The 22,711-nt window shown below is 46.4% G+C and overlaps 1 protein-coding gene across 2 annotated transcripts in view; it reads left to right on the top strand.

Annotated features, from left to right (window-relative positions):
• BAHD1 (bromo adjacent homology domain containing 1) overlaps window positions 1-22,059 on the top strand; it is a 127,531-nt gene extending 105,472 nt beyond the window's left edge. For both annotated transcript variants that reach the window (XM_040411826.1, XM_040411825.1), the window contains exons 2-7: window positions 1,015-2,622; window positions 11,777-12,153; window positions 12,650-12,809; window positions 14,055-14,131; window positions 16,028-16,119; window positions 20,360-22,059. In XM_040411826.1, coding sequence (XP_040267760.1) covers window positions 1,119-2,622; window positions 11,777-12,153; window positions 12,650-12,809; window positions 14,055-14,131; window positions 16,028-16,119; window positions 20,360-20,549 — 2,400 coding nt within the window. In that variant the 5' untranslated portion in view covers window positions 1,015-1,118 and the 3' untranslated portion in view covers window positions 20,550-22,059. The remainder of the gene's footprint in view (window positions 1-1,014; window positions 2,623-11,776; window positions 12,154-12,649; window positions 12,810-14,054; window positions 14,132-16,027; window positions 16,120-20,359) is intronic.
• Window positions 22,060-22,711: the final 652 nt, after the last annotated feature.

Here is a 22,711-nt window from a genome sequence, read left to right as displayed (position 1 = left end):
ATAATGGCTCGTTTTGTCTGGGGAGCAATCATTAGGAGAAACAAAATGGCCGCCGTCCTATTAGTGCACACAAAGCCTGTCCTAATCACACAGGAGGACAAGTTACTTCACAACACTGAGGTGAAGAGCTCCTTCTTCCTCCTCTCCTACTTGTCAGGGATTATGATTCTGAATACAGATGAAAAGATCTTCAGCTGCATCTGTAGGAATGGAGTTCATGAGGAGACATGAAGTACAGAAAGACAGACTGCATACAAGTGCTGCTGCTCATTAGCCACATCTGCTCATGAACTCTATTCCTACAGATATTCAGCTGATGACCATATTAAACTTCAGGATCATAATCCCTGACAAGCAGAGAGGAGGATGAGGCAGCTCTTTAGCTCAGTGTTGTGAAGTAACTTGTCCTCCTGTGTGATTAGGACAGGTTTTGTGTGTACTACTAGGACAGCGGCCATTTTGTTTTTCCTAATGATTGCTCCCCAGACAAAACGAGCCATTATATTTAATGTAAGGTATTTGAGAGTATATTTATAATGAAGTAATATTTGAGTATTTTTCATTTTCTTAATTCTCGGAGAACCCCTTTAAATTACAAAATGAAAAACGAAGAGAATTTTTCTCCACTGTTGTCCGGTTTGCTGTTACATAAAATGTAAAAAGTGAAGATACCGGTTCTGTCTTGGTACCACATTAAAGCCAAGACATAAACTGAAAAAGACTAATTTTATCGTCGACATTGAGGCATTGAAAAGGGTGAAAGTATGACGTTTAGAAAGAGCAGCACTTTCTGGGTGATGTCGATTACTGGGTACTGGATTAAAGGTTGTAAGCCCCTACTGGAGTTTTTAGGGCTTAGTGCTTACTCAGCTCATTTCTCATTTTCACTTGAATTTGTAGAAAGGTGTAAAAATAGGATTTATAACTATTTTCTATTGTTGTGAACTTCTGTCCCATTTTTAGTTAATTTATTTTTGGTACAGCCACATAATTATCACTTTCTTATCTCCACAGGTACTCAAAATGAAGACCATGCTTGAAGAGGATCATCATCCACTGTGCTGAACAAGTAACTATAACTGTGTTTCTGTTGACCGTAGTGTCATGCAGCAGACTTTATGATGGATACCACCCAAACAAGCTACACAGGTCAGATTTTTTTCAAGGACTTAACTTGTCATGGACGAGCTCCAAATAGAGGGACATTAAACCAGGACATGAGGAAGTCATACCAATTGCGCGGACACCTCTCACCAAATATGAGTGAGAAGACGTGTACCGTTGTTCTCACTCGGCTGGAAGATGTAACAGGGTCCCGCATTATTGAAGGTCAGGGCAGGTCATCGTCTAATATCTCTTGTTGGGTAGATGAATTTGGAACTCTGAAAGTTCATACCGGGCTTCCCTCAGAACCTAGAAGAACGAGTTCAAAAGGACAACTTTTCCCAGGGGCTTCTACTGGAGACAACCCTATAAAGGAATTGCCAGAACCCCGGAAGCGAAGGCTAGCTTCTCTCAACGCTGAAGCAGTCAACAACTTACTCTTTGAGAGGGATGATGGTTATTCGTCTAGAAAACTTAATAAAGATTTAAGCAGAGCTGCTGAAAACCGCAAATCAATTGTGGACTGGACTTCCTTAAAAAAGCTGGATAACCACTCGGCCAGCAAAAAAAGCAAGCCGAGATGTATAGCCCAACATAGGTCAACTTCAGATCACGTGTTTGATGACCTCATCAAGAGAGAAGCTAGTGAAGTGTCTTATCCTCCTGCTCCAAAGAGGTTGGCAAGTTTAAATGCCGTGGCGTTTCTGAAGATCACCAACGAAAAAGTTCATGCTTTGAAACAGAGGAGCAAGTCAAATGGTGACAGTGGACGTTCTGTCACCTCTTTCTCAAAATCCAAACTGAAGGTAACAAAATCTCACAAAAAGCACTGTATAAAAACTAAAAAAGACTTCCTTCATCAGAAAACCAAGGACTATCATGGTTGGCATGAAGGGGCTGACGTTGGATTTCTACAGCCAGACCGTCAAGAGCCAGCAAAGTCTTTGGGTAAAGTGGAGGGTGTTCATGTGGAGCAGTCTTCCAAGAGACACAACGGCTCACAACCTTTGTACCACAGACTGCCTTTGTTAATGGGAGGGCAGGCTTCTATGAAGCCAGAGTATGGAAGACCAGGTGAAAAGTCTCCCACTCCCAAGCAAGACTTCCAACAGCCTTCATTTCCAGTACAACAGCTTCATCATCTGCCAGTTCCAGGAAGCCACACGGAATGTATCTGTGTCTGTGACTCCTCCAACCTAGCGAATCTGGATGGAAGCTATATTCCTTATGGCCAAAGTGGATTACCATGTAATGGATATTCGGATTACTCCATGTATCCAAAAGATGAAGTGTTTTCACAGCCAGTGCACTGTGAGGAACTCTTGGTGTCTCAGAACTCTTTACATCCTAGTGCAGTGTGTGAGCATCTTCCTTGGTGCAGTTCTCGCTATGCCTATGGAGAAGACACTGGCACAAACACAGATAGTCTTTGTGGATTGATACGGCTGCCACTTGGCAGGGTTAGCAGCGCTCACATTGGACCTAGTACCTATCCATATAAGAAGCCTTTAACAACAGGTATATTCCTATTCTGTCATGTAGAACATCACAAAGCACCGTTTTGTTTGGGGTCACACGTGACTGGTTAGCTGCCGATTTTGCAAATCTGCAGCGTTGTACAGTACCAGCAAAGTGGATGAGCGTTTCCAAATTTTCATCCACACACTGCGCATAAAAAACACAGCGGAAAAGGTGCGGCATTGCAGATTTGAAATCCGCAGTTTAAGTTATACAGCGGATTTCACTGTTTGCAATGCCAATGGCATTTCTGCGGTAAAAAAACGCGTGTAGTACATGTGGTTTTGTTGCGGTTTTTCCACCAGATTGTGAACCCAGCCGGGGGGGATATCCTCTAGAGGGGTCTTTACAGCCCCATTCACTTCAATGTGAATGTTGGTTCCCTTTCCGTGTGTCGTGCGCGCTGGCTGCTGGTGTCGTGCGCGCTGGCTGCTGGTGTCGTGCGCGCTGGCTGCGGACTCCTACAGCTGTGTGTGAACTGCCTCCTGTTTCCATGTATTTTGTGTTTGTCTGCCACTGTTCTCCGTGTCCCTTGTATGCCGAGTGGGCTAGTCGTGTGTCGGTGGAGCATCCTCCCCTGTGGTGTGTTCTGGCCGCGGACACTTGTGGGTGCGCCATTGCTACTGTGTTGGCTGGCTACTGGAGTCGTATGAATGTGTGTCTTCGCAGCAGCGCATATTCCCGGCGGTCAGTGCGTACTGGCAGCGGTGGCTGGGTTTGTGAACGATGTCTGTCTAGTTTTGTCTGGTTCCTGTGGGGTTAATTCCGCAGTCTGTTTTCCTGTATGTATTTGTATCTGCCTGAGTCTGAGGGGTTAATTCCCCAATCTGAACTCGGGGTCCATTCAGATGACTGTAAGGGTGTAGAAGCCCTTCTGTGCCTCCGCACCGCAAAAGATAGGACATGTCCCATCTGTTTCCGTATCTTGTGGATCACGGACCCATTCAAGTCAGTGCACAATCCGCACCACGGAGTGCACGCGGTCAGTGCCCGTATATTGCGGACCCGCCATTTACGAATACGGAGCCCTTACAGTCGTGTGAATGGACCCTTAGTCACCTGTCTGTCATTTGCTCGTCTGTTTCCCTGTTCAGTTCGTGGGTTGTCTCAGTCTGGGTGAGAATCCTGGGGCACATTGTGTTTGCACCTGGTTTCAGTCTAAAAAATGCTGTTTTAGACAGTCTCTTATTTTTTTTTTGTCCTATTTACTACTGAAATTGCGCCTGTTTTGGAGGCTTTTGCACCTCGTTTGACTATTTTGATATTTTAGTCAAATTCAGACTTTTTGCCGACCTATTTATGTAGGTGCTTTTTTTGCACCTGAATTTGGCGCAAAAGCAGTCTTAATTTCTGCTCCACTCCAGGGCTGGCGTACTTTTCTTCATCTGTTTTCAATGCCTTTTTTGCATTAAAACGCAACACTTTCTGGGAGACATGCGACTTTTCTCTACACAAATGTGATCTTTTTCAGGCGCAAATAAATGAGACCAGTCTAAGCGAATATGAAGCTGTCATACTGACAAACAACCACCAGAGGTCAGACTAATACCAATACCCCGAGTCTAATTCATCAACAGCTGTGCGACTTTTAATAAGTACTTGGCAAAAAAAAAAGATAGAAGAATTAAATAGGCCTGCCTAATTTTACGTCTGAAACCAGGCGAGATTGATAATTGTGACCCCTGTTTTCTGTTGGTATCCAGACCCTAGCTGTGCAGCATTGCAGTTCTGAAGCACCTTGAGTTTCCTTGTCTTTTCTCTGTCTGTGCTTTGTCCGTGATCCTTAAGCCTGGTCTTGTGTCTGGCAGTGCTGCCTTGCCTGTTGTTCGGTATATTCAGGGTTCCTGGTATTCTGTCTGAACTGTGTCCTACGATTGTATGTCTGTTTGGGTTCCTGTTCTGCTGGTCTGCCTGTGCTCCATGGTTTTGTGATATGCCTGGACCGCTGGTGCATCTCTGTTTCCTTACAGGTCAGCTTCCAAGGGTACCAGGACCACCCCAGGAGGGTGCAGTCTGGTCGCTCCCCTGCAGCGAAGACCAGATTCCTGTATAGTGGTTAAAGGATGAATACCAGTGGAGCACCGTAATAAAGCCCTTAGTGTTTGGCTCAAAATCAAACTGATCACTTGGCACAGTGGTCCCTCATCTACCACTACATAGTAACATAGTTTATAAGGCTGAAAAAAACAGACATTTGTCCATCCAGTTCGGCCTGTCATCCTGAAAGTTGATCCAGAAGACGGCAAAAAAATCCCTGTGAGGTAGAAGACAATTTTCCTCACTTTAGGGGAAAAAAATTCCTTCCCGACTCCAATCAGGCAATCAGAATAACTCCCTGGACCAACGACCCCTCTCTAGTAGCTATAGCCTGTAATATTATTACACTCCAGAAATACATCCAGGCCCCTCTTGAATTCCTTTATTGTACTCACCATCACCACCTCCTCAGGCAGAGAGCTCCATAGTCTCACTGCTCTTACCGTAAAGAATCCTCTTCTATGTTTGTGTACAAACCTTCTTTCCTCCAGACGCAGAGGATGTCCCCTCGTCACAGTCCTGGGGATAAATAGATGATGGGAGAGATCTCTGTACTGACCCCTGATATATCTATACATAGTTATTAGATCTCCCCTGTTGATAATCTTTCAGGGTCCTGTAGTTGTCCCATTCCAGTTATTACTTTAGTTGCCCTCCTCTGAACCCTCTCCAGCTCTGCTATGTCTGCCTTGTTCACAGGAGCCCAGAACTGTACACAGTACTCCATGTGTGGTCTGACTAATGATTTGTAAAGTGGTAGGACTATGTTCTCATCACCGGCATCTATGCCCCTTCTGATGCAACCCATTATCTTATTGGCCTTGGCAGCAGCTGCCTGACACTGGTTTCTACAGCTTAGTTTGCTGTTTATTAAAATTCCTAGATCCTTTTCTATGTCAGTATTACCGAGTGTTTTACCATTTAGTATGTACGGGTGACTTGCATTATTCCTTCCCATGTGCATAACCTTACATTTGTCAGTGTTAAACCTCATCTGCCACTTATCTGCCCAAGCCTCCAGTCTATCCAGATCCCTCTGTAGTAGTATACTGTCCTCTTCAGTGTAAATTACTTTACACAGTTTAGTGTCATCTGCAAAAATGTATATTTTACTGTGCAAGCCTTCTACAAGATCATTAATAAGTATATTGAAGAGAATAAGGCCCAATACTGACCCCTGAGGTACCCCACTAGTGACAGTGACCCAATCTGAGTGTGTACCGTTAATAACCACCCTCTGCTCCAGGGCTGGTGAAAGGATGTTTGCCACCCTAGGCAAAAGCTAATTTTGCCACCCCCTTGATTCCGCCCTTTGACCACGCCCTTTGACCCGCCCCTTTTTCACGGGACAGGAATGTGCCCCCTCCCCCCCCTCAGTGTACAGGGACTGAGCTGGCAATGTAATCCTGGTGAAGCCAGGCGTAGGGCACCAGGGCCGGCCTTTGGGGTGTGCGGGCTGTGCGGCCGCACAGGGCGCCATAGTAACAGGGGCGCTGGGCGGCCGACAGCTCGCAGTGTAATCTGCGGCAGGCGAGGCTGCACTTGTGTTCTCCCTCGGGGCGCCCCCTCCATCTCCCCCTCCCCTGTCTGACCTGCCTGCTGCCCCCGCCGCTGCCAATAAGAAGAGAGACAGGAGGAGGAGGGGAGGGGCTGTGGCCACTGCGCCACCAATGAAGAAAACTGACCTGAAATACAAATACAGGAGGCGGGTGCTGGAATCAAATAGCCTGCACCCGACCTCTGTGACAGGGAGCTGCGATCAGCTGCAGTTGAGTTAACCCTTCAGGTGCGGTACCTGAGGGGTTAACTGCCGCTGATCGCAGCTCCCTGTCACAAAGGTCGGGTGCCGGCTATTTGATTCCGGCACCCGCCTCCTGTATTTGTATAAGAAACGGTGGCACAGTGCGGCCCCCCCCCCCCCCCCAACACCCCAGTATAAGAAACATTGGTGGCACAGTGGGAAGTGCCAGTGAGGGTTAAAAAATAATAAAAAAAAAAATTAACTCACCTCCTCCAGTTGATCGCATAGCTGCCGGTCTCCTGTTTTCTTCAGGACCTGTGGTGACGTCACTGAGCTCATCACATGACCCATTACCATGGTGATGGATCATGTGATGAGCACAGTGATGTCACCACAGGTCCTTTGACAGGTCATGAAGAAAGAACAGAAGACGATCAATTGGAGGAGGTGAGTTAATTATTTTTTAACCCTCATTGGCACTGCCCACTGCGCCACCAATGTTTATTATATTGAGGGGGGGCGCACTGCACCACCAATGTTTATTATATTGGGGGGGGCGCACTGCGCCACCAATGTTTATTATACTGGGGTGTTGGGGGGGCGCACTGCGCCACCAATGTTTATTATATTGGGGGGGCGCACTGCGCCACCAATGTTTATTATATTGGGGGGGCGCACTGCGCCACCAATGTTTATTATATTGGGGGGGCGCACTGCGCCACCAATGTTTATTATATTGGGGGGGCGCACTGCGCACAACGATGGGTTAGGGAAATTTCACAGCAGAGTGCGCATGCGCTGGGAGCCTCGCCGGCGGTTAGGGTAGGGAAAAATTATGGGCCAGTGCACAGGTGCGGTGATCGGATGGATGTTCTCAGCTGGACACCGGCCGACACTGCGCATGCGCTGGGAGCCTCACCAGCGGTTAGGGTAGGGAAAAAGCACTGGCCCGTACGTAATTTTTCCCTTCCCTAACCGCTGGTGAGGCTCCTGGCGCATGCGCACTCTGCTGTGAAACTTCCCTAACCTGTCGTTGTGCGCCTGCGCGGCGCTGCACACCTCCTCACGTCATGTCCGGTGCGACTGTAAGTGACGAGGGTAGGGAAATCTCACGAAGTAGGGAAGTATAACATTACACCGGCCTTTGGGGTGTGTGGGCTGGTAACTACTTGGTTGGATAGTCAGCCAGCCTATGCCATGATGCCAGCAACAAGCAGTGTTTTGTTTTGTTTTTTGGGGGGGGGGGCGCGCCACAAGGTTAGCTCGCACAGGGCGCCTGAACACCTAAGGCCGGCCCTGTAGGGCACCATACTAAGCTGCACATAGAAGAACTGACCATGGTCTCCATGGCACATGTGGAGGCACACTACACCCACAAACAGTAGTAGGGGTCCTCTCCTATTCCCCCCTGTCACAGGAGCCTGCTGCCTTACTTAACCGTGTCTGAGCCAGAGCTCACATGCTGAAAGGCGAGGGCGCCAAACACAAACCCTGACATGAGTGCTCTGGTGCTCTCCCCTGCCATGGTGCCCGCCGCTCACCCCCTGCAACCTGTGGCATCCCCGTCTCTATGGGGTACGGACTGCTGGCTGCGCTGCGGAAGTATCTCCGACTCCTCACACGCAGCAGGCAGATAGGCATGTATAGTGCGACACGAGAAGAAACAGTGACCTCTACTGAACAAAGCCCATACTGCACCTAGGAGACAGGGAAGTTGTCCAGTAGAGGTCACTGTTTCTTCTCGTGTCGCACTATACATGCCTATCTGCCTGCTGCGTGTGAGGAGTCGGAGATACTTCCGCAGCGCAGCCAGCAGTCCGTACCCCATAGAGACGGGGATGCCACAGGTTGCAGGGGGTGAGCGGCGGGCAGGGTGGCCTACTTTGCTTATGGGTGGCACCGGCCCTGCTCTGCTCTAACTATGAAAAGCAAGTGTAATTAGCAAACTTTCACTGACCAAAACTGGATTTAATACCTTTTATATCACTTATCAATTAAGACATTTCTGGTGTATAGTTTATTTGCATCTATTACATATGATGTGATACATAGAAAGATCCCCCTCCAGTATTTCTCTGGAACACACTGACCTAGTCACTGAGGTTTAAGCGCCACGTGCGTCACTGTAAATGGAATCGGGCAGGAGTCTTGACCCTCAGCACTGCAGACCGTGCTAGATGACCAGGAAACCCTTGGTTGAACATACCTATGTGGATGTTCTTAGGCTCTTGACCACGAAAAGAGGTCACGCACGGCGATGCCAAATGTAGGCAGAGGTGCTCCTCAACATGAAGTCCCCTGGGCTCTGTGGCAAATGCTCAACGAACCCTCCATTCTTGAGAGACGTCTCTAGTGGTCTCCTGGATTGGCTTTTCTCAGTTTTGCTTCTATTAAGAACATTCACATGAGTATGTTTTAAAGGGGTTTTCCTTAAGATAGGTCATCAAAACCCCTCAGCTGTTTAAAGAGGCAGCGGTGCTCTGGTGAGCGCTGCGGTCTATTCCTAGGTCGGTGATGTCACATTCATCACTCACATGGGTACCAAAATACCCCATCCAGGACTCCGCTGTCAACCCAAAGCCCCCTCCCCGAAAGTATCTTACTCTCTTCAGTAAGGCCCCTTACAGACGAGCGAATATTCCGCGCTGGTGCAATGCGTGATGCGAACGCATTGCGCCCGCACGGAATCCAAACCCATTCATTTCAATCGGGCTGTGTACATGAGCGGTGGTTTTCACGCATCACTTGTGCGTTGCGTGAAAATTGCAGCGTGTTCTATATTCTGTGTTTTTCACGCAACGCTTGCCCTATAGAAGTGAATGGGGCTGCGTGAAAATCGCATCCGCAAGCAAGTGCGGTTGCGATACGTTTTTTCACGGATAGTTGCTAAGATATGTTGTTTGTAAACCTTCAGTTTTTTATCACGCGCATGCAAAACGCATTCAATCGCATTGCACCCGCCCGATAAAAACAGAACTGAACGCGATCGCAGACAAAACTGAATTGCGAAATAGCGAATTTTTGATTGAACACATCCGCAACGCATCCGGACCTAATCCGCTCACGCTCGTCTGCAAGGGGCCTAAGTGTATGGAGTTTAGAGTCAAGTAGCATCTACTACAAGATCTATGGTGTTACATGGGACTGCCGGTGACATCTACTACATTATCTGTACTTAGAGTTATCACTGTGTTATCTGTGCTGTTACATAGCGAAAGTCCACATGTATATCTGCAGCAGCAAAATCCACCCCAAATCATGCCGCTGAATTACAATCCGCACCGCAGTCTTATTCAAGCATGTGGACGAGATTTCTTAAAATATCTGTAGCTGGGAGAACTCCCTTAATTAGACTGCTGAATCAGACATTGTTAAAACGGACATTGTGGAGGAACCCAATGGCCTCGTCATAAGTTAGGTGCAACCTCCGGCAGTCCATGCACCTAGCTGTCCGGCAGTCCATGCACCTAGTCCATGCTCGGAGCTGACGTTGATTTCAGTCTTTTTTTACATCAGGAAACTGCATAAAAGATATATTTGCCAGTCCTGCTGGACCCTTCCCCTCCCCATCCTCATCACACCCCATTTTCAGGAAAGTGCCAAGGGCAGCGTAGAGATGTCACTTGCTTCTCGATTTAGGCACATTGGCATTTAAAAAGTCACAAACATGAGGTTTGTAATTTAATTTTTACGCCAGAAAACTGGTGAAACCATGTATCCATTGGTGCATTTGGTTCATTTATATAGTATACATGTGAATACATGGTTAATTTTACTTGCTGTGTCTTTTGGACTATAAAATGAACTGGACTAGAAGATGCACCTAGGATTTATAGGAGGAAAATAAAAACAAATGTAATAAAATATTCATCAGACCCCAAAATCAGACCCCTAAACTCCATTAGCCTCAGATCAGACCCTCATACCCCCAAGCTCCATCAGCCTCAAATCAGACCCCCCCCAACTTCCAGCAGACGTCCCTGCCTCCATCAGCCACAGATCAGACCCCCATCAGCCACAGATCAGACCCCCATCAGCCACAGATCAGACCCCCATCAGCCTCAGATCAGACCCCCATCAGCCTCAGATCAGACCCCCATCAGCCTCAGATCAGACCCCCATCAGCCTCAGATCAGACCCCCATCAGCCACAGATCAGACCCCCATCAGCCACAGATCAGACCCCCATCAGCCACAGATCAGACCCCCATCAGCCTCAGATCAGACCCCCATCAGCCTCAGATCAGACCCCCATCAGCCTCAGATCAGACCCCCATCAGCCACAGATCAGACCCCCATCAACCACAGATCAGACCCCCATCAGCCTCAGATCATACCCCCATCAGCTTCAGATCCCCATCATCCTAAGATCAGACCCCCATCAGACCTCAGATTAGACCACAGATCAGATGTTAAAAAATAAATAAACTTACCTTGAGTACACCAGGCGATGCTGCCACTCTGCAGATTCAGGACTCGCCGCTCCTTCACGTCGCACAGCGTCAGGTCATAGTGAGCGCCTACGTGCACTATGTCCTCACGCTGTATGCAGTCAGGACACAGTGCAGAACGGGGCCCGGAAGAAGACCAGGGAGGGTGAGTAGAGCCAGCGCAGCGCTTCACTGACCACTCCCGCACCCCTCGGATGCCTTAATGGAAGCAGACATTAGCATTCGAACTATAAGACTCACTGCCATTTTTCCTTACTTTTGGGGGGAAAAGTGCATCTTATAGTCCGAAAATACTGTATTTTTGGTGCTGGGTAAAATAAGCAATGCATTGCATAACTTTCCCTCCTGTAGTGAATCAACCATACATATTAAATTAATATTGGCAGAATGGTGGCCACCTTTCCATTTATCCTCCACCTCCTGGATGTAGTGGCTGCCTCACTGATGGGTGTAGGTGCCAGAAGTAGTACCTGCATCTTTCAGACATTTATAGATGTCAAACCGTCATTGTGATGGCTCTTCACTGTCAACAAATCCTACTTGATAGAAAGGTCCTTTGCCAATAGGCTAATCTCAAAGTGTCCCTCTGCTGGGATGACTTGCAATTAGCTGTAATCTGTTGAGAAATGTGGCAGTGTTTGGTTTCACTGCAGCGCCACCACAGGATACATGAAGCATTACACCGTGGCCATGCAAGTAAATCGGTTGCTCATGTAACACGGGACAGTATCTCTTTGTAACTGTTCTCCACCCTGTTCCTGAAGATAAGACCCCCTCAATTAATTCAGAGTTCCTTAAGATGGTATATCAAAATGGGTTTGGATGCTGGAGAAGCCCTTCTAGAGGGGATAAGGCTTTAGCATTACACCGATATGTAGAACTAGAGATATCGCTTTCTATTAAACAAGGTATATGCTTCTTCTCAGATGGATACAAATCACTCGACCAGCTGAGTTTAACAATTCCCACAGCAGGTCACCCCGTGTCTCCTGCTCACCCACTCTCAGGATGCCCAGTTCCAAGTGTCCCACCTGCTGCTGAGCCTGTCCCCTACCTACAGACACCCAACTCAGAACCTCAGACAATGGCCATGCTGAAAACTGCACGGGAATGCCCACAGAGCTCAAAACCCCCAAGTGGCTCTAAGTCGGGAGTTCGGAACGCGCCAGAGTGTGTCCACGCAGCAGACAGCAAGACAAGCAAAGGTCACAGTCATCCTAAGCAACAAAGAATCAGTAGAAGAAGAGCGACCAATGGCTGGATGCCTTTGGGAACAGCATGTGAGAAGGCAGTTTATGTTGTGGTAAGTGTCCGTCATCCATCTTCATAATGCACTCACAGTGTTTTAGTAGTAGACGGTCAAATAGAATGAATATTACCTACATTACATTAATTTCGTAATATATTTACAGGGGTTCTAGCACCATAGCTGATTTCAGGGGTCCTACTTTAGGAACCCAGTGATCCGCTGAAATCTGCAGGGGAACGAAGTGTTCAGTTTCTCTGTAGCACCACCACAGGGGGGGTGAGGCATTACATGGGTCACATTGAAATTGATGTCCTATCTTTGAAATGCACAGGCATCCTGGGTCCTCCAGAGAAAAATCTTTGTAGGTGCTGTCTTCTCCGGCTGTCCATATGTGTCTTTGTCCATTCTCCACAAGATCTAGAACTTACATTTACACCGTCTACAGAAAAAGTACACTGGATGTCACCGATATTTTAGGGATGCGCACACATTAGATAGGAGATGCGCGGATAATTTAACTGTTTCAAATGCTGTTTCTTTCCCCCCGCAGAACGAACCTGAACCTGCTCTCCGAAGGAGTTACCAAGCCGTGGAGAGGAATGGAGAAATCATCCGAGTCCGCGATACTGTCCTTCTTAAATCTGGTCCCAGGAAAAAATCCATGCCATATGTGGCCAAAATATCGGCTCTCTGGGAGGAGCCCAAAACTGGTACCAAGGAACTTATTTCCCGTTCTTAAAGGCAGTAGACACCATTGGGACATTTTTATTATTGCATTATATTAGTCTTGGGTTAAAAATAATTTTTCCAATTTGTCGTTATTCAAAATTTCCATCCGTTTTGCTTTCAGTTTTCACTGATTCTGCAGACTGTTCTCTCTGCTTCTCCAAGTTCTGCTTCTTCAAGTTATGAATGAATTGCCAGCAACTTGCAATAAAGGTACAGACGGGTGTCACCATTGGGGGGGGGATGTCCCTGCACAGTATGACGCCAGCAGCACTGATTGGACAGTCAGACCAAACCTGCTACTGGTAGTAGCCAGCAGTACCTTGACTGCAAGCAATTTATTTGTAAACTTCTAGCAGGAATAATACTGGAATGGCACAACATAGATGCTCCAGAATTGGTATCGCACAGGGAATGCAAGTAGTCACTAAAACAGACATGTCAGGAAAGGTGACAGGTCCTCTTTAAATGTTCACCTTTGGGGGCAGTTTTTTTAATTATTGCATTGTACTCCTTTTGAACTAAAAATTATTTTTTCAGTTGGTCTTTATTAAAAATATGGAGCCCTTTTTTCTGTACATAGCTGAGATTCTCTAGAAGCAGCCTGTGGATTTTCTGTCTCTTTTCCGTCACTGATGGACTCTCTTTTCCGTCTCTGACATTATAAACACTCATCATAGCTCAGTTCTTATCTTACTGATAAGAATGTGTCTCAAATAAGTGTTTATCACCTCTTAGTAGTTTACAGATAAGGGTTATTAGATGACCTGCACAAAGTGAAAGTGAGAATACCAGTCACACAGTTAGAAAAAGGTTAAACCCTTTGTGACAGAACGGCTCAATATTTTTAATACAGCCAAAAATGAGTACAATGCAATCATAAACAATAATTGCCTCCAAAGGTGTACAAAGCCTTTAAGCGATCAGATTGATAATGAGTGTTTATGAGCAGTTGGGAAAGTAAAGATAATGGTTACAGTTTGAGCCATGAGAGCAGCTCTCTGATGGGTTTTAGTGAGGAGCAGTGAAAACTGAAGGCAGAATAAGAAAAACGGTTGAAAATGTGTAACGAAGACCAATTGGAAACATTATTTTTAGCCCAAGATAAGTAGAATGCAATACTTTTTTTTTTTTTTAATGCCCCCAAAAGTGCCAACATATGACCTATTTTGTCTGCAGAGCATAATCTGCAATCATTGTGATGACAATGTCCCTCCGTTTTCCTATAGGTGAGCTGATGATGAGTCTCTTCTGGTACTACCGGCCAGAGCACACTCAGGGAGGACGAAATCCCAGTATGCACCAGGTCAGTGGCAAGTCTTTGATGAGCAACTCGGTTCTAAACTAACAGGATTCGTTTTCAATTTCACAAAAATCCATCCCCTCAAATGACTCTGAGGCTTTTGTGATATGTGAGTGATCGAGAGACCCTAATAGGCCACCCTGAAAAAAACATAGCTGGTCTTAGGGAGGCCAGTTACAAAAAACACTGTGATCCAAAACGCAAAGCTCCCTGGGAAACAGTAATGTGCAAAATAACTGTGACGCCCCAGTTATGGGTCTTCAGCACAGTGAAAGCCAGATATCCCTCAAAGGAAGGGATTGTGGATGGATAACTGGCTAAGGTCTTCTCCTGTCACATCCTTAAGGCTTGTAACAGAGCTGGATCTTGACATACGGGCCACCTAATATGGTGGATCTGTAATGGGGACACCCCTTTGCTCGGTTTTCCTTCCTTTGAGGGATATCTGGCTTTCACTGTGTTGAAGACCCATAAGTGTAACGCCCCAGTTATGGGTCTTCAGCACAGTGAAAGCCAGATATCCCTCAAAGGAAGGGATTGTGGATGGATAACTGGCTAAGGTCTTCTCCTGTCACATCCTTAAGGCTTGTAACAGAGCTGGATCTTGACATACGGGCCACCTAATATGGTGGATCTGTAATGGGGACACCCCTTTGCTTTGTTTTCCTTCCTTTGAGGGATATCTGGCTTTCACTGTGTTGAAGACCCATAACTGTGACGCCTCAGTTATGGGTCTTCAGCACAGTGAAAGCCAGATATCCCTCAAAGGAAGGGATTGTGGATGGATAACTGGCTAAGGTCTTCTCCTGTCACATCCTTAAGGCTTGTAACAGAGCTGGATCTTGACATACGGGCCACCTAATATGGTGGATCTGTAATGGGGACACCCCTTTGCTTTGTTTTCCTTCCTTTGAGGGATATCTGGCTTTCACTGTGTTGAAGACCCATAACTGGGGCGCCACAGTTATTCTGCATAATATGCCACCCTGGGTTTCTGGGCAATGTACCATATATGCGTTGTCTGGAGGGTCCTCCTCCTCATTACAGAGAGCACCTAGTGTGCAGAGTATTGTAGCGCAGGCAATGTCCCTCTGAGTTTCTGAGAAAAATATTCAAATTAACTTTCCTAACTTGCCAAATCTTATTATGAAAAAGTACCGACTGGACAGTTTGAGGCTACCACCAAAAACTAAGGGAGAAATTGTTCTATGAAGCACAAGGAGGTAGGTATAAATGTAGATACTAGAGATAAGCAAATCAATTGTATCAATTTGGAATTCATCCCAAATTTTCCCAAAAATCAGGTTTCTAACAAAACCAAACATTCTGCAATTCATTTCAGGCAAATCAAGTGAGAGAGAGAGATCCACATATGAAAAATGTGCAATTCAACTTTTTTGCCAGAAGAATTAAAAAATCTTAGTGTTTTATCAGCTACAGCATAGCCTTCCAATCATTGGGATCCTAGGGAGCGCAGAGGAGCCTCGCGGGCTGGGAGGAGAGGGAGCGGAGAACTAGCGCCAGGAAGCAGGTCCGGCCAAGTGGGAGGGTTTGTCAAATCCCCACTCCCCTTGAATTCTTGTACAACCCCCTTTAAGGGTATGACTGGACATGGCAGAATCTTTCTGAAAATCCTGTGCTACATGTGTATTTACCCATGCTGCATTGAAGGTGGAGAAAATCTGCAGCAGGGGATTTAAAAATCGGCAGCGTGCTCCTACACCGCCGGTGGTTGAGTGTAAAATCCCATCCACGTTCTCTGTACTGTAAGCTGCTGCCGGTTTTACTTGCACAAATCCACAGGTGAAATTTGGAATCCGCCCCCCAACGTCCTGCAGGGATGATTATGGATGCATATTCTCTTCATGTATCAGTTACAATGCAGTTTTTTCCTTGCAGAATGAGATCTTTGCATCCCGTCATCAAGATGAGAACAGTATTGCGTGTATCGAGGAAAAGTGCTATGTCCTGACATTTGCAGAGTACTGCAGGTAGGTGGCAGTCTTGTACCGTATATTTCTCCATGCATTGCTCCTGGGATTTCTGTGTTACTTGCAAAACTGCATTATCAAAAATGGAGCGTATCTTATTCATTTAAAAACCTTGGTAAATATGTTATAATGAGTACAGTTCTTCCGCGCCTCACACCCGACCAGGTGCGGGTAAAGGACTGACTTCCACGTGCCGATCAGCTAGTTATCATTTTCATGTTAAGAAGTGTTTATATTAATAAATGCCGTATTTTTTGCCCCATAAGACGCACCTTTTTTTAGAGGGGGGGGACAATAAGAAAAAAAATATTTTTCATGACACCTCAGGTCAATCCACCAATCGGACCCCCAATGTTAATAAGACCTCAGATCAGACCCCCAATCAGACCTCTGCTTAGATCCCAATGTAAATGACCCCCAATCAGACCTCAGATAAGAGCCCCATGCCTCTCATTAGCCCCCATTAGCCTCTCTCCAGCCCCCAGTAGCCTCATATATGCCCCCAGTAGCCTCTCTATAGCCCCCAGTAGCTACATATATGCCCCCAGTAGCCTAATATGACCCCAGTAGCCTAATATGACCCCAGTAGTCTCTCTTCAGCCCCCAGTAGCCACATATATGCCCCCAGTAGCCACATATATGCCTCCAGTAGCCTAATAAATGCCCCCAGTAGTCTCTCTTCAGGCCCCAGTAGCCTCATATATGCCCCCAGTAGCCTCATATATGCCCCCAGTAGTCTCTCTTCAGCGCCCAGTAGCCTCATATATGCCCCCAGTAGCCTCATATATGCCCCCAGTAGCCTCATATATGCCCCCAGTAGCCTCATATATGCCCCCAGTAGCCTCATATATGCTCCCAGTAGCCTCTCTATAGCCCCCAGTAGCCTCGTTTATGCCTCCAGTAGTCTCTCTTCAGCCCCCAGTAGCCACATATATGCCCCCAATAGCCTCATATATGCCCCCAGTAGCCTCATATATGCCCCTAGTATCCTCTCTATAGCCCCCAGGAGCCTCTCTATAGCCCCCAGTAGCCACATATATGCCCCCAGTAGCCTCATATATGCCCCCAGTAGTCTCTCTTCAGCCCCCAGTAGCTACATATATGCCCCCAGTAGCCTCTCTATAGCCCCCAGTAGCCACATATATGCCCCCAGTAGTCTCTCTTCAGCCCCCAGTAGCCACATATATGCCTCCAGTAGCCTAATATATGTCCCCAGTAGTCTCTCTTCAGGCCCCAATAGCCTCATATATGCCCCCAGTAGTCTCTCTTCGGCCCCCAGTAGCCTCATATATGCCCCCAGTAGCCTCATATATGCCCCCAGTAGCCTCTCTATAGCCCCCAGTAGCCTCATATATGCCCCCAGTAGTCTCTCTTCAGGCCCCAGTAGCCACATATATGCCCCCAGTAGTCTCTCTTCGGCCCCCAGTAGCCTCATATATGCCCCCAGTAGTCTATCTTCAGCCCCCAGTAGCCTCATATATGCCCCCAGTAGCCTCATATATGCCCCCAGTAGTCTCTTTTCAGACCCCAGTAGCCACATATATGCCCCCAGTAGCCACATATATGCCCCCAGTAGCCTCATACATGCCCCCAGTAGCCTCATACATGCCCCCAGTAGCCTCATACATGCCCCCAGTAGCCTCATACATGCCCCCAGTAGCCTCATACATGCCCCCAGTAGCCTCATATATGCCCCCAGTAGCCTCTCTATAGCCCCCAGTAGCCACATATATGCCCCCAGTAGTCTCTCTTCAGACCCCAGTAGCCTCATATATGCCCCCAGTAGTCTATCTTCAGCCCCCAGTAGCCTCATATATGCCACTAGTATCCTCATATATGCCCCCAGTAGCCTCTCTATAGCCCCCAGTAGCCTCATATATGCCCCCAGTAGTCTCTCTTCAGCCCCCAGTAGCCACATATATGCCCCCAGTAGCCTCATATATGCCCCCAGTAGTCTCTTTTCAGGCCCCAGTAGCCACATATATGCCCCCAGTAGTCTCTCTTCAGCCCCCAGTAGTCTCTCTTCAGCCCCCGGTAGCCTCATATATGCCCCCAATAGCCTCATATATGCCCCCAGTAGTCTCTCTTCGGCCCCCAGTAGCCTCATATATGCCCCCAGTAGCCTCTCTATAGCCCCCAGTAGCCTCATATATGCCCCCAGTAGTCTCTCTTCAGCCCCCAGTAGCCACATATATGCCCCCAGTAGCCTCATATATGCCCCCAGTAGTCTCTCTTCAGGCCCCAGTAGCCTCATATATGCCCCCAGTAGCCTCATATATGCCCCCAGTAGCCTCATATATGCCCCCAGTAGCCTCATATATGCCCCCAGTAGCCTCATATATGCCCCCAGTAGCCTCATATATGCCCCCAGTAGCCTCATATATGCCCCCAGTAGCCTCTCTATAGCCCCCAGTAGCCTCTCTATAGCCCCCAGTAGCCTCTCTATAGCCCCCAGTAGCCTCTCTATAGCCCCCAGTAGCCTCTCTATAGCCCCCAGTAGCGTCTCTATAGCCCCCAGTAGTGTCTCTTCAGCCCCCAGTAGCCTCATATATGCCCCCAGTAGCCTCATATATGCCCCCAGTAGTCTCTCTCCAGGCCCCAGTAGCCACATATATGCACCCAGTAGCCTCATATATGCCCCCAGAAGTGTCCATCAGCCTCATATGAAATAAAATAAAAAAAACACTCACCTTTCCTGCTCCGGACGCCGCCGCTCCTCACCTCCCTCGCTCATGGAAGCGCTTCATTAGTATTCGCCCCATAAGACACAGGGGTATTTTTCCCCAACAAAAATACGGTATTTGTCTTCTTCGTGAAATAATTTGACAGTCTTTTCTTACAATTCTGCATTGTGCAGTCCCTCTATTATTCCTCCTACAAATTTATGAATACATTTCCTGGGTGTTTCCAGTTGAGGTCGTGTCCCTTTGTATTCTGACACTCTGTGCTGACACTTTGATAAGGGAAATGGTAACACCCAGTTGTCAACTAATTTATACATTTCCAGAAGGGATAACAGAGGAATGTAGAGTTTTAAGAATTTTTTTTTTCAGAATAGTTGTTTTTTCATTGGGAAGTATTTACTAAAACAGACAAGTCATGAGAGATGACTGGTCCTCTGTAACCAGTTTGGGACCCTGTGATTTCCTTTTTTGCATTCTCGTTTTTTACTCCCTGCCTTCCCAGAGCCATAATTTATTTTATTTTTCTGTTCACATTGCTGTATGAGGGCTTGTTTATTGCAGGACAAATTGTACCATTGCATACAGTGTAGTGGGAAGCGTTCCCTGTGCAGTATAGCTGACCTGTGCCCTTCATTTTCTGGGTCAGTACGGTTACAAGATTACCACATACAGATAGTTTTTCTTGTGTTTTAATAATATTTTTTTCTGTTTTCTTTGCCATATTCTGTTCCCCGTAAAAAAAAAAAAAAATTATAGTTACCGTATGCCTAAGTAGCTGGATGAAGGTTTATTTTTTGTGGGACGATCCGTAGTTTTTGTTGATACCATTTTGGAGTGTGTGCAAATTTTTGATCACTTTTTAATCAAATTTTTATTTTTGGGAAGTGAAGTGACGAAAAAATTCTGAATATTAAGAGTGCCCATGATGATTCATTTTTTTTATTGTTTGTTTTTTATTTTTTAACTTTTTTTTGTTACTCTTTTTGAGTCACTTTAGGTGCCTATAACATGCGATCATTAGATTGCCATTTGTATTCTGTAATAGATTTCTATCCATCACAGAATTCAGTATATTCCAGTGCAGTGCTGCCACCTGCAGGCCAGCATTGAAATATACTAGTAATCGGCCTGGAGGTTTTCTACAGGCTCAGGCCTATTGCTAATAGAGGCCGCCTTAACCGATCTTAGCCAGGGGAAGGCGCCCTGACCTGAGAAGTGTGCAGCTTCAGGTTTTCACGCTCCCAGATGCCGCGGTCACATTTGGCCGCAGCATCTGAGGTGGTGAATGTTTGCGATCGGCGTTATCGCCGGTCACAGACACTAGCCCCGTGCCTATGCTGTTTAAAACAGCAGAAACCCGGCAAAGATGTAGCAGACGCCATCTTTAAAGACCAGACTTCCTCTGTATATCTACGGTGGAGGTCCGGAAAGTTAGTGAAACCTTATCTTTATGGAGAATGATTAGTGAATTTGTGACAAGGGATCCAGGAAGTTTTTTCTTTTATCATGTTACATATGTCTGACTGTTATGATGCTTATTTTATTTTTTTTTATAGATTTTGTGCCTTGGTAAAGCGTCAGAAGGAGGGCTGTCCAAATAGGAAAGCTTTGATCATCCCTCCCTCCGAAGAGTATTGCACCCCTATACATCGCAGGGTTCCAGACAGCACCGACCCAGAACTAGTATTCTTATGCCGGCACGTGTACGACTTCAGACACGGGCGCATCCTAAAGAACCCTCAGTAGTAAGCGCTTCTGAAGGAGACATCCACATGACAAGTCGGTGTCAGAACTCAAGGCCTTTGCAGCCTAAGACTGCTTCAGACATCTTCCTAGCTGCATCCCCAAGAAGAGAGGAGAGTTGGGAGCTTCTTGTAGTAGCCCTTTGTTGGCTCTGGATTCAGGAACAGACACTGGTCACAGTACTCAGCAGTTGAAAGCACAGCACTTCGTTAGAGATGAGCAGTAATTAAAAAGAGAAAAAAAAAAAGAAAATGAGAAAAAAAAATATATCGAAAAATATATATAAATATAATAAAGTATATATATATTATATATATATATTGGGGAAGCATAAGCCAGTACATCAGGTCCGGAACCATGGTTGTAAGGTTGTGTAGGGATGTGTTAGTGCATGATTGGACCATGCTTGGTTCGAATGCCTTAATATGTCACACAGGTCCCTCTCATACCCTCACTAGTACTTCTGGAAGTTCAGACAGATTTTTGTTTTTCCCCCCTTTTTTTTTTTTTTTTTTGCATTGTTGAGAAAGACGTGTTCCTTGTTCTCTTTCATTAACTTATTGTGTAGCCCAGCAATGAAATGGTCAGGTGGCCCCATCATTTCTGGTTTTCAGCAGTTATTGCATACATCTGCTCTTCTCATCAGTTCAATTAGAGTTATCATTTTCCAGTTAAATTCTTTTTGAGCGTTGGCTAGGAGAAAGAGATGACGTGGAAATAAACGTTCAAGACAAAGACTAACTCCTCGCTCTATCGAGGTGGGAATATTTTTGAGTAGTGTCCTCAGAGTAACTTAAAGAGCATCTGTCAGCGGTCTTGTTATCTCCACAGGGTCCAATCTTGCGATGGGACTACATCACTGATCAGAAGTATAGGCTGGAGCTTGTACACGTGTGCAGAAACAGCGCTGATCAGTCACGTTGACCTCTGGTCAGCAGTGAATGCGAGGACAATGGTATTTAAAGCAGATCTGGCATCACATTATGCTGCCCCAAGGGCCATTCCTATCTTAGAATATTATTGCATGTCACTAGGATATGCCGTAACATTTTTTTGACCTTAGACCTTGAACCTTCATCAATAACTAAAGGTACTGAGATGCCTTCAGCAGTTTTCTGCACAGGAGCCATCCACTGTGAAGAGAACTGCAACATGAGCTTTTATTCAAGTGAATGGGACAGCGGGTGGGCAGAAGTGTTAAGGCGACGTAGCAAGCAATTGTCCTCCCTGACAATCGCCTGCTCGTCAGTGATCCCCTCCACAGTATGCCATCGCTCATCCCCATACAGAATCATTGTTTGCCAGCAGCAGAGTTAGGTGTCCGCACCAACCATCCCATTACCCGATAAACAAGCGTTTTGGTAATCCATATTAACGATAGTTAGCCATAATCTGTCCGCACAAAAAGGAGCCTTTACTGCGCAGTGAAGGAGCGCGTAACACGGTGGACCTTTCACTTTGAGGACCGATGGGGGTGAAGTGGTCAGACTATTACCAATAGTCAGAAACTGGTGGCATACAGTTGCAAGAAAAAGTATGTGAACCCTTTGGAATGATATGGATTTCTGCACAAATTGGTCATAAAATGTGATCTGATCTTCATCTAAGTCACAACAATAGACAATCACAGTCTGCTTAAACTAATAACACACAAAGAATTAAATGTTACCATGTTTTTATTGAACACTCCATGTAAACATTCACAGTGCAGGTGGAAAAAGTATGTGAACCCTTGGATTTAATAACTGGTTGAACCTCCTTTGGCAGCAATAACTTCAACCAAACGTTTCCTGTAGTTGCAGATCAGACGTGCACAACGGTCAGGAGTAATTCTTGACTAGGGCTGCACGATAAATCGAAAAAATAATCGAATCGCGATAATCGGCAAATGCGATATGGCGATTTGGCCGACCGGAAAATGCCGCGATTATATATGAAGGGGCCCCGCGCACATAACTGGCTTTGCGTGTAAAGTATTTTACTAGTGTGTGAAACAATCTCTCTCCCATTGATAACGGGTCCAGCCTCTGTACTCACTGTCACTATGAATGCACTGCCGGCCGGCGCGTGACTGACGTCACTTAGTAACGCTCCTGCTTCCTGAAGTGGGAGGAGCGTTACTAAGTGACGTCAGTCACGCGCCGGCCGGCAGTGCATTCATAGTG

The sequence above is a fragment of the Bufo bufo genome, chromosome 11 (genome assembly GCF_905171765.1).
Source record: "Bufo bufo chromosome 11, aBufBuf1.1, whole genome shotgun sequence".
In the NCBI taxonomy this organism is placed as follows: Eukaryota; Metazoa; Chordata; class Amphibia; order Anura; family Bufonidae; genus Bufo; species Bufo bufo.
The sequence above is the reverse complement of the archived record's forward strand: the minus strand, read 5'-3'. Positions and strand labels throughout refer to the sequence as shown.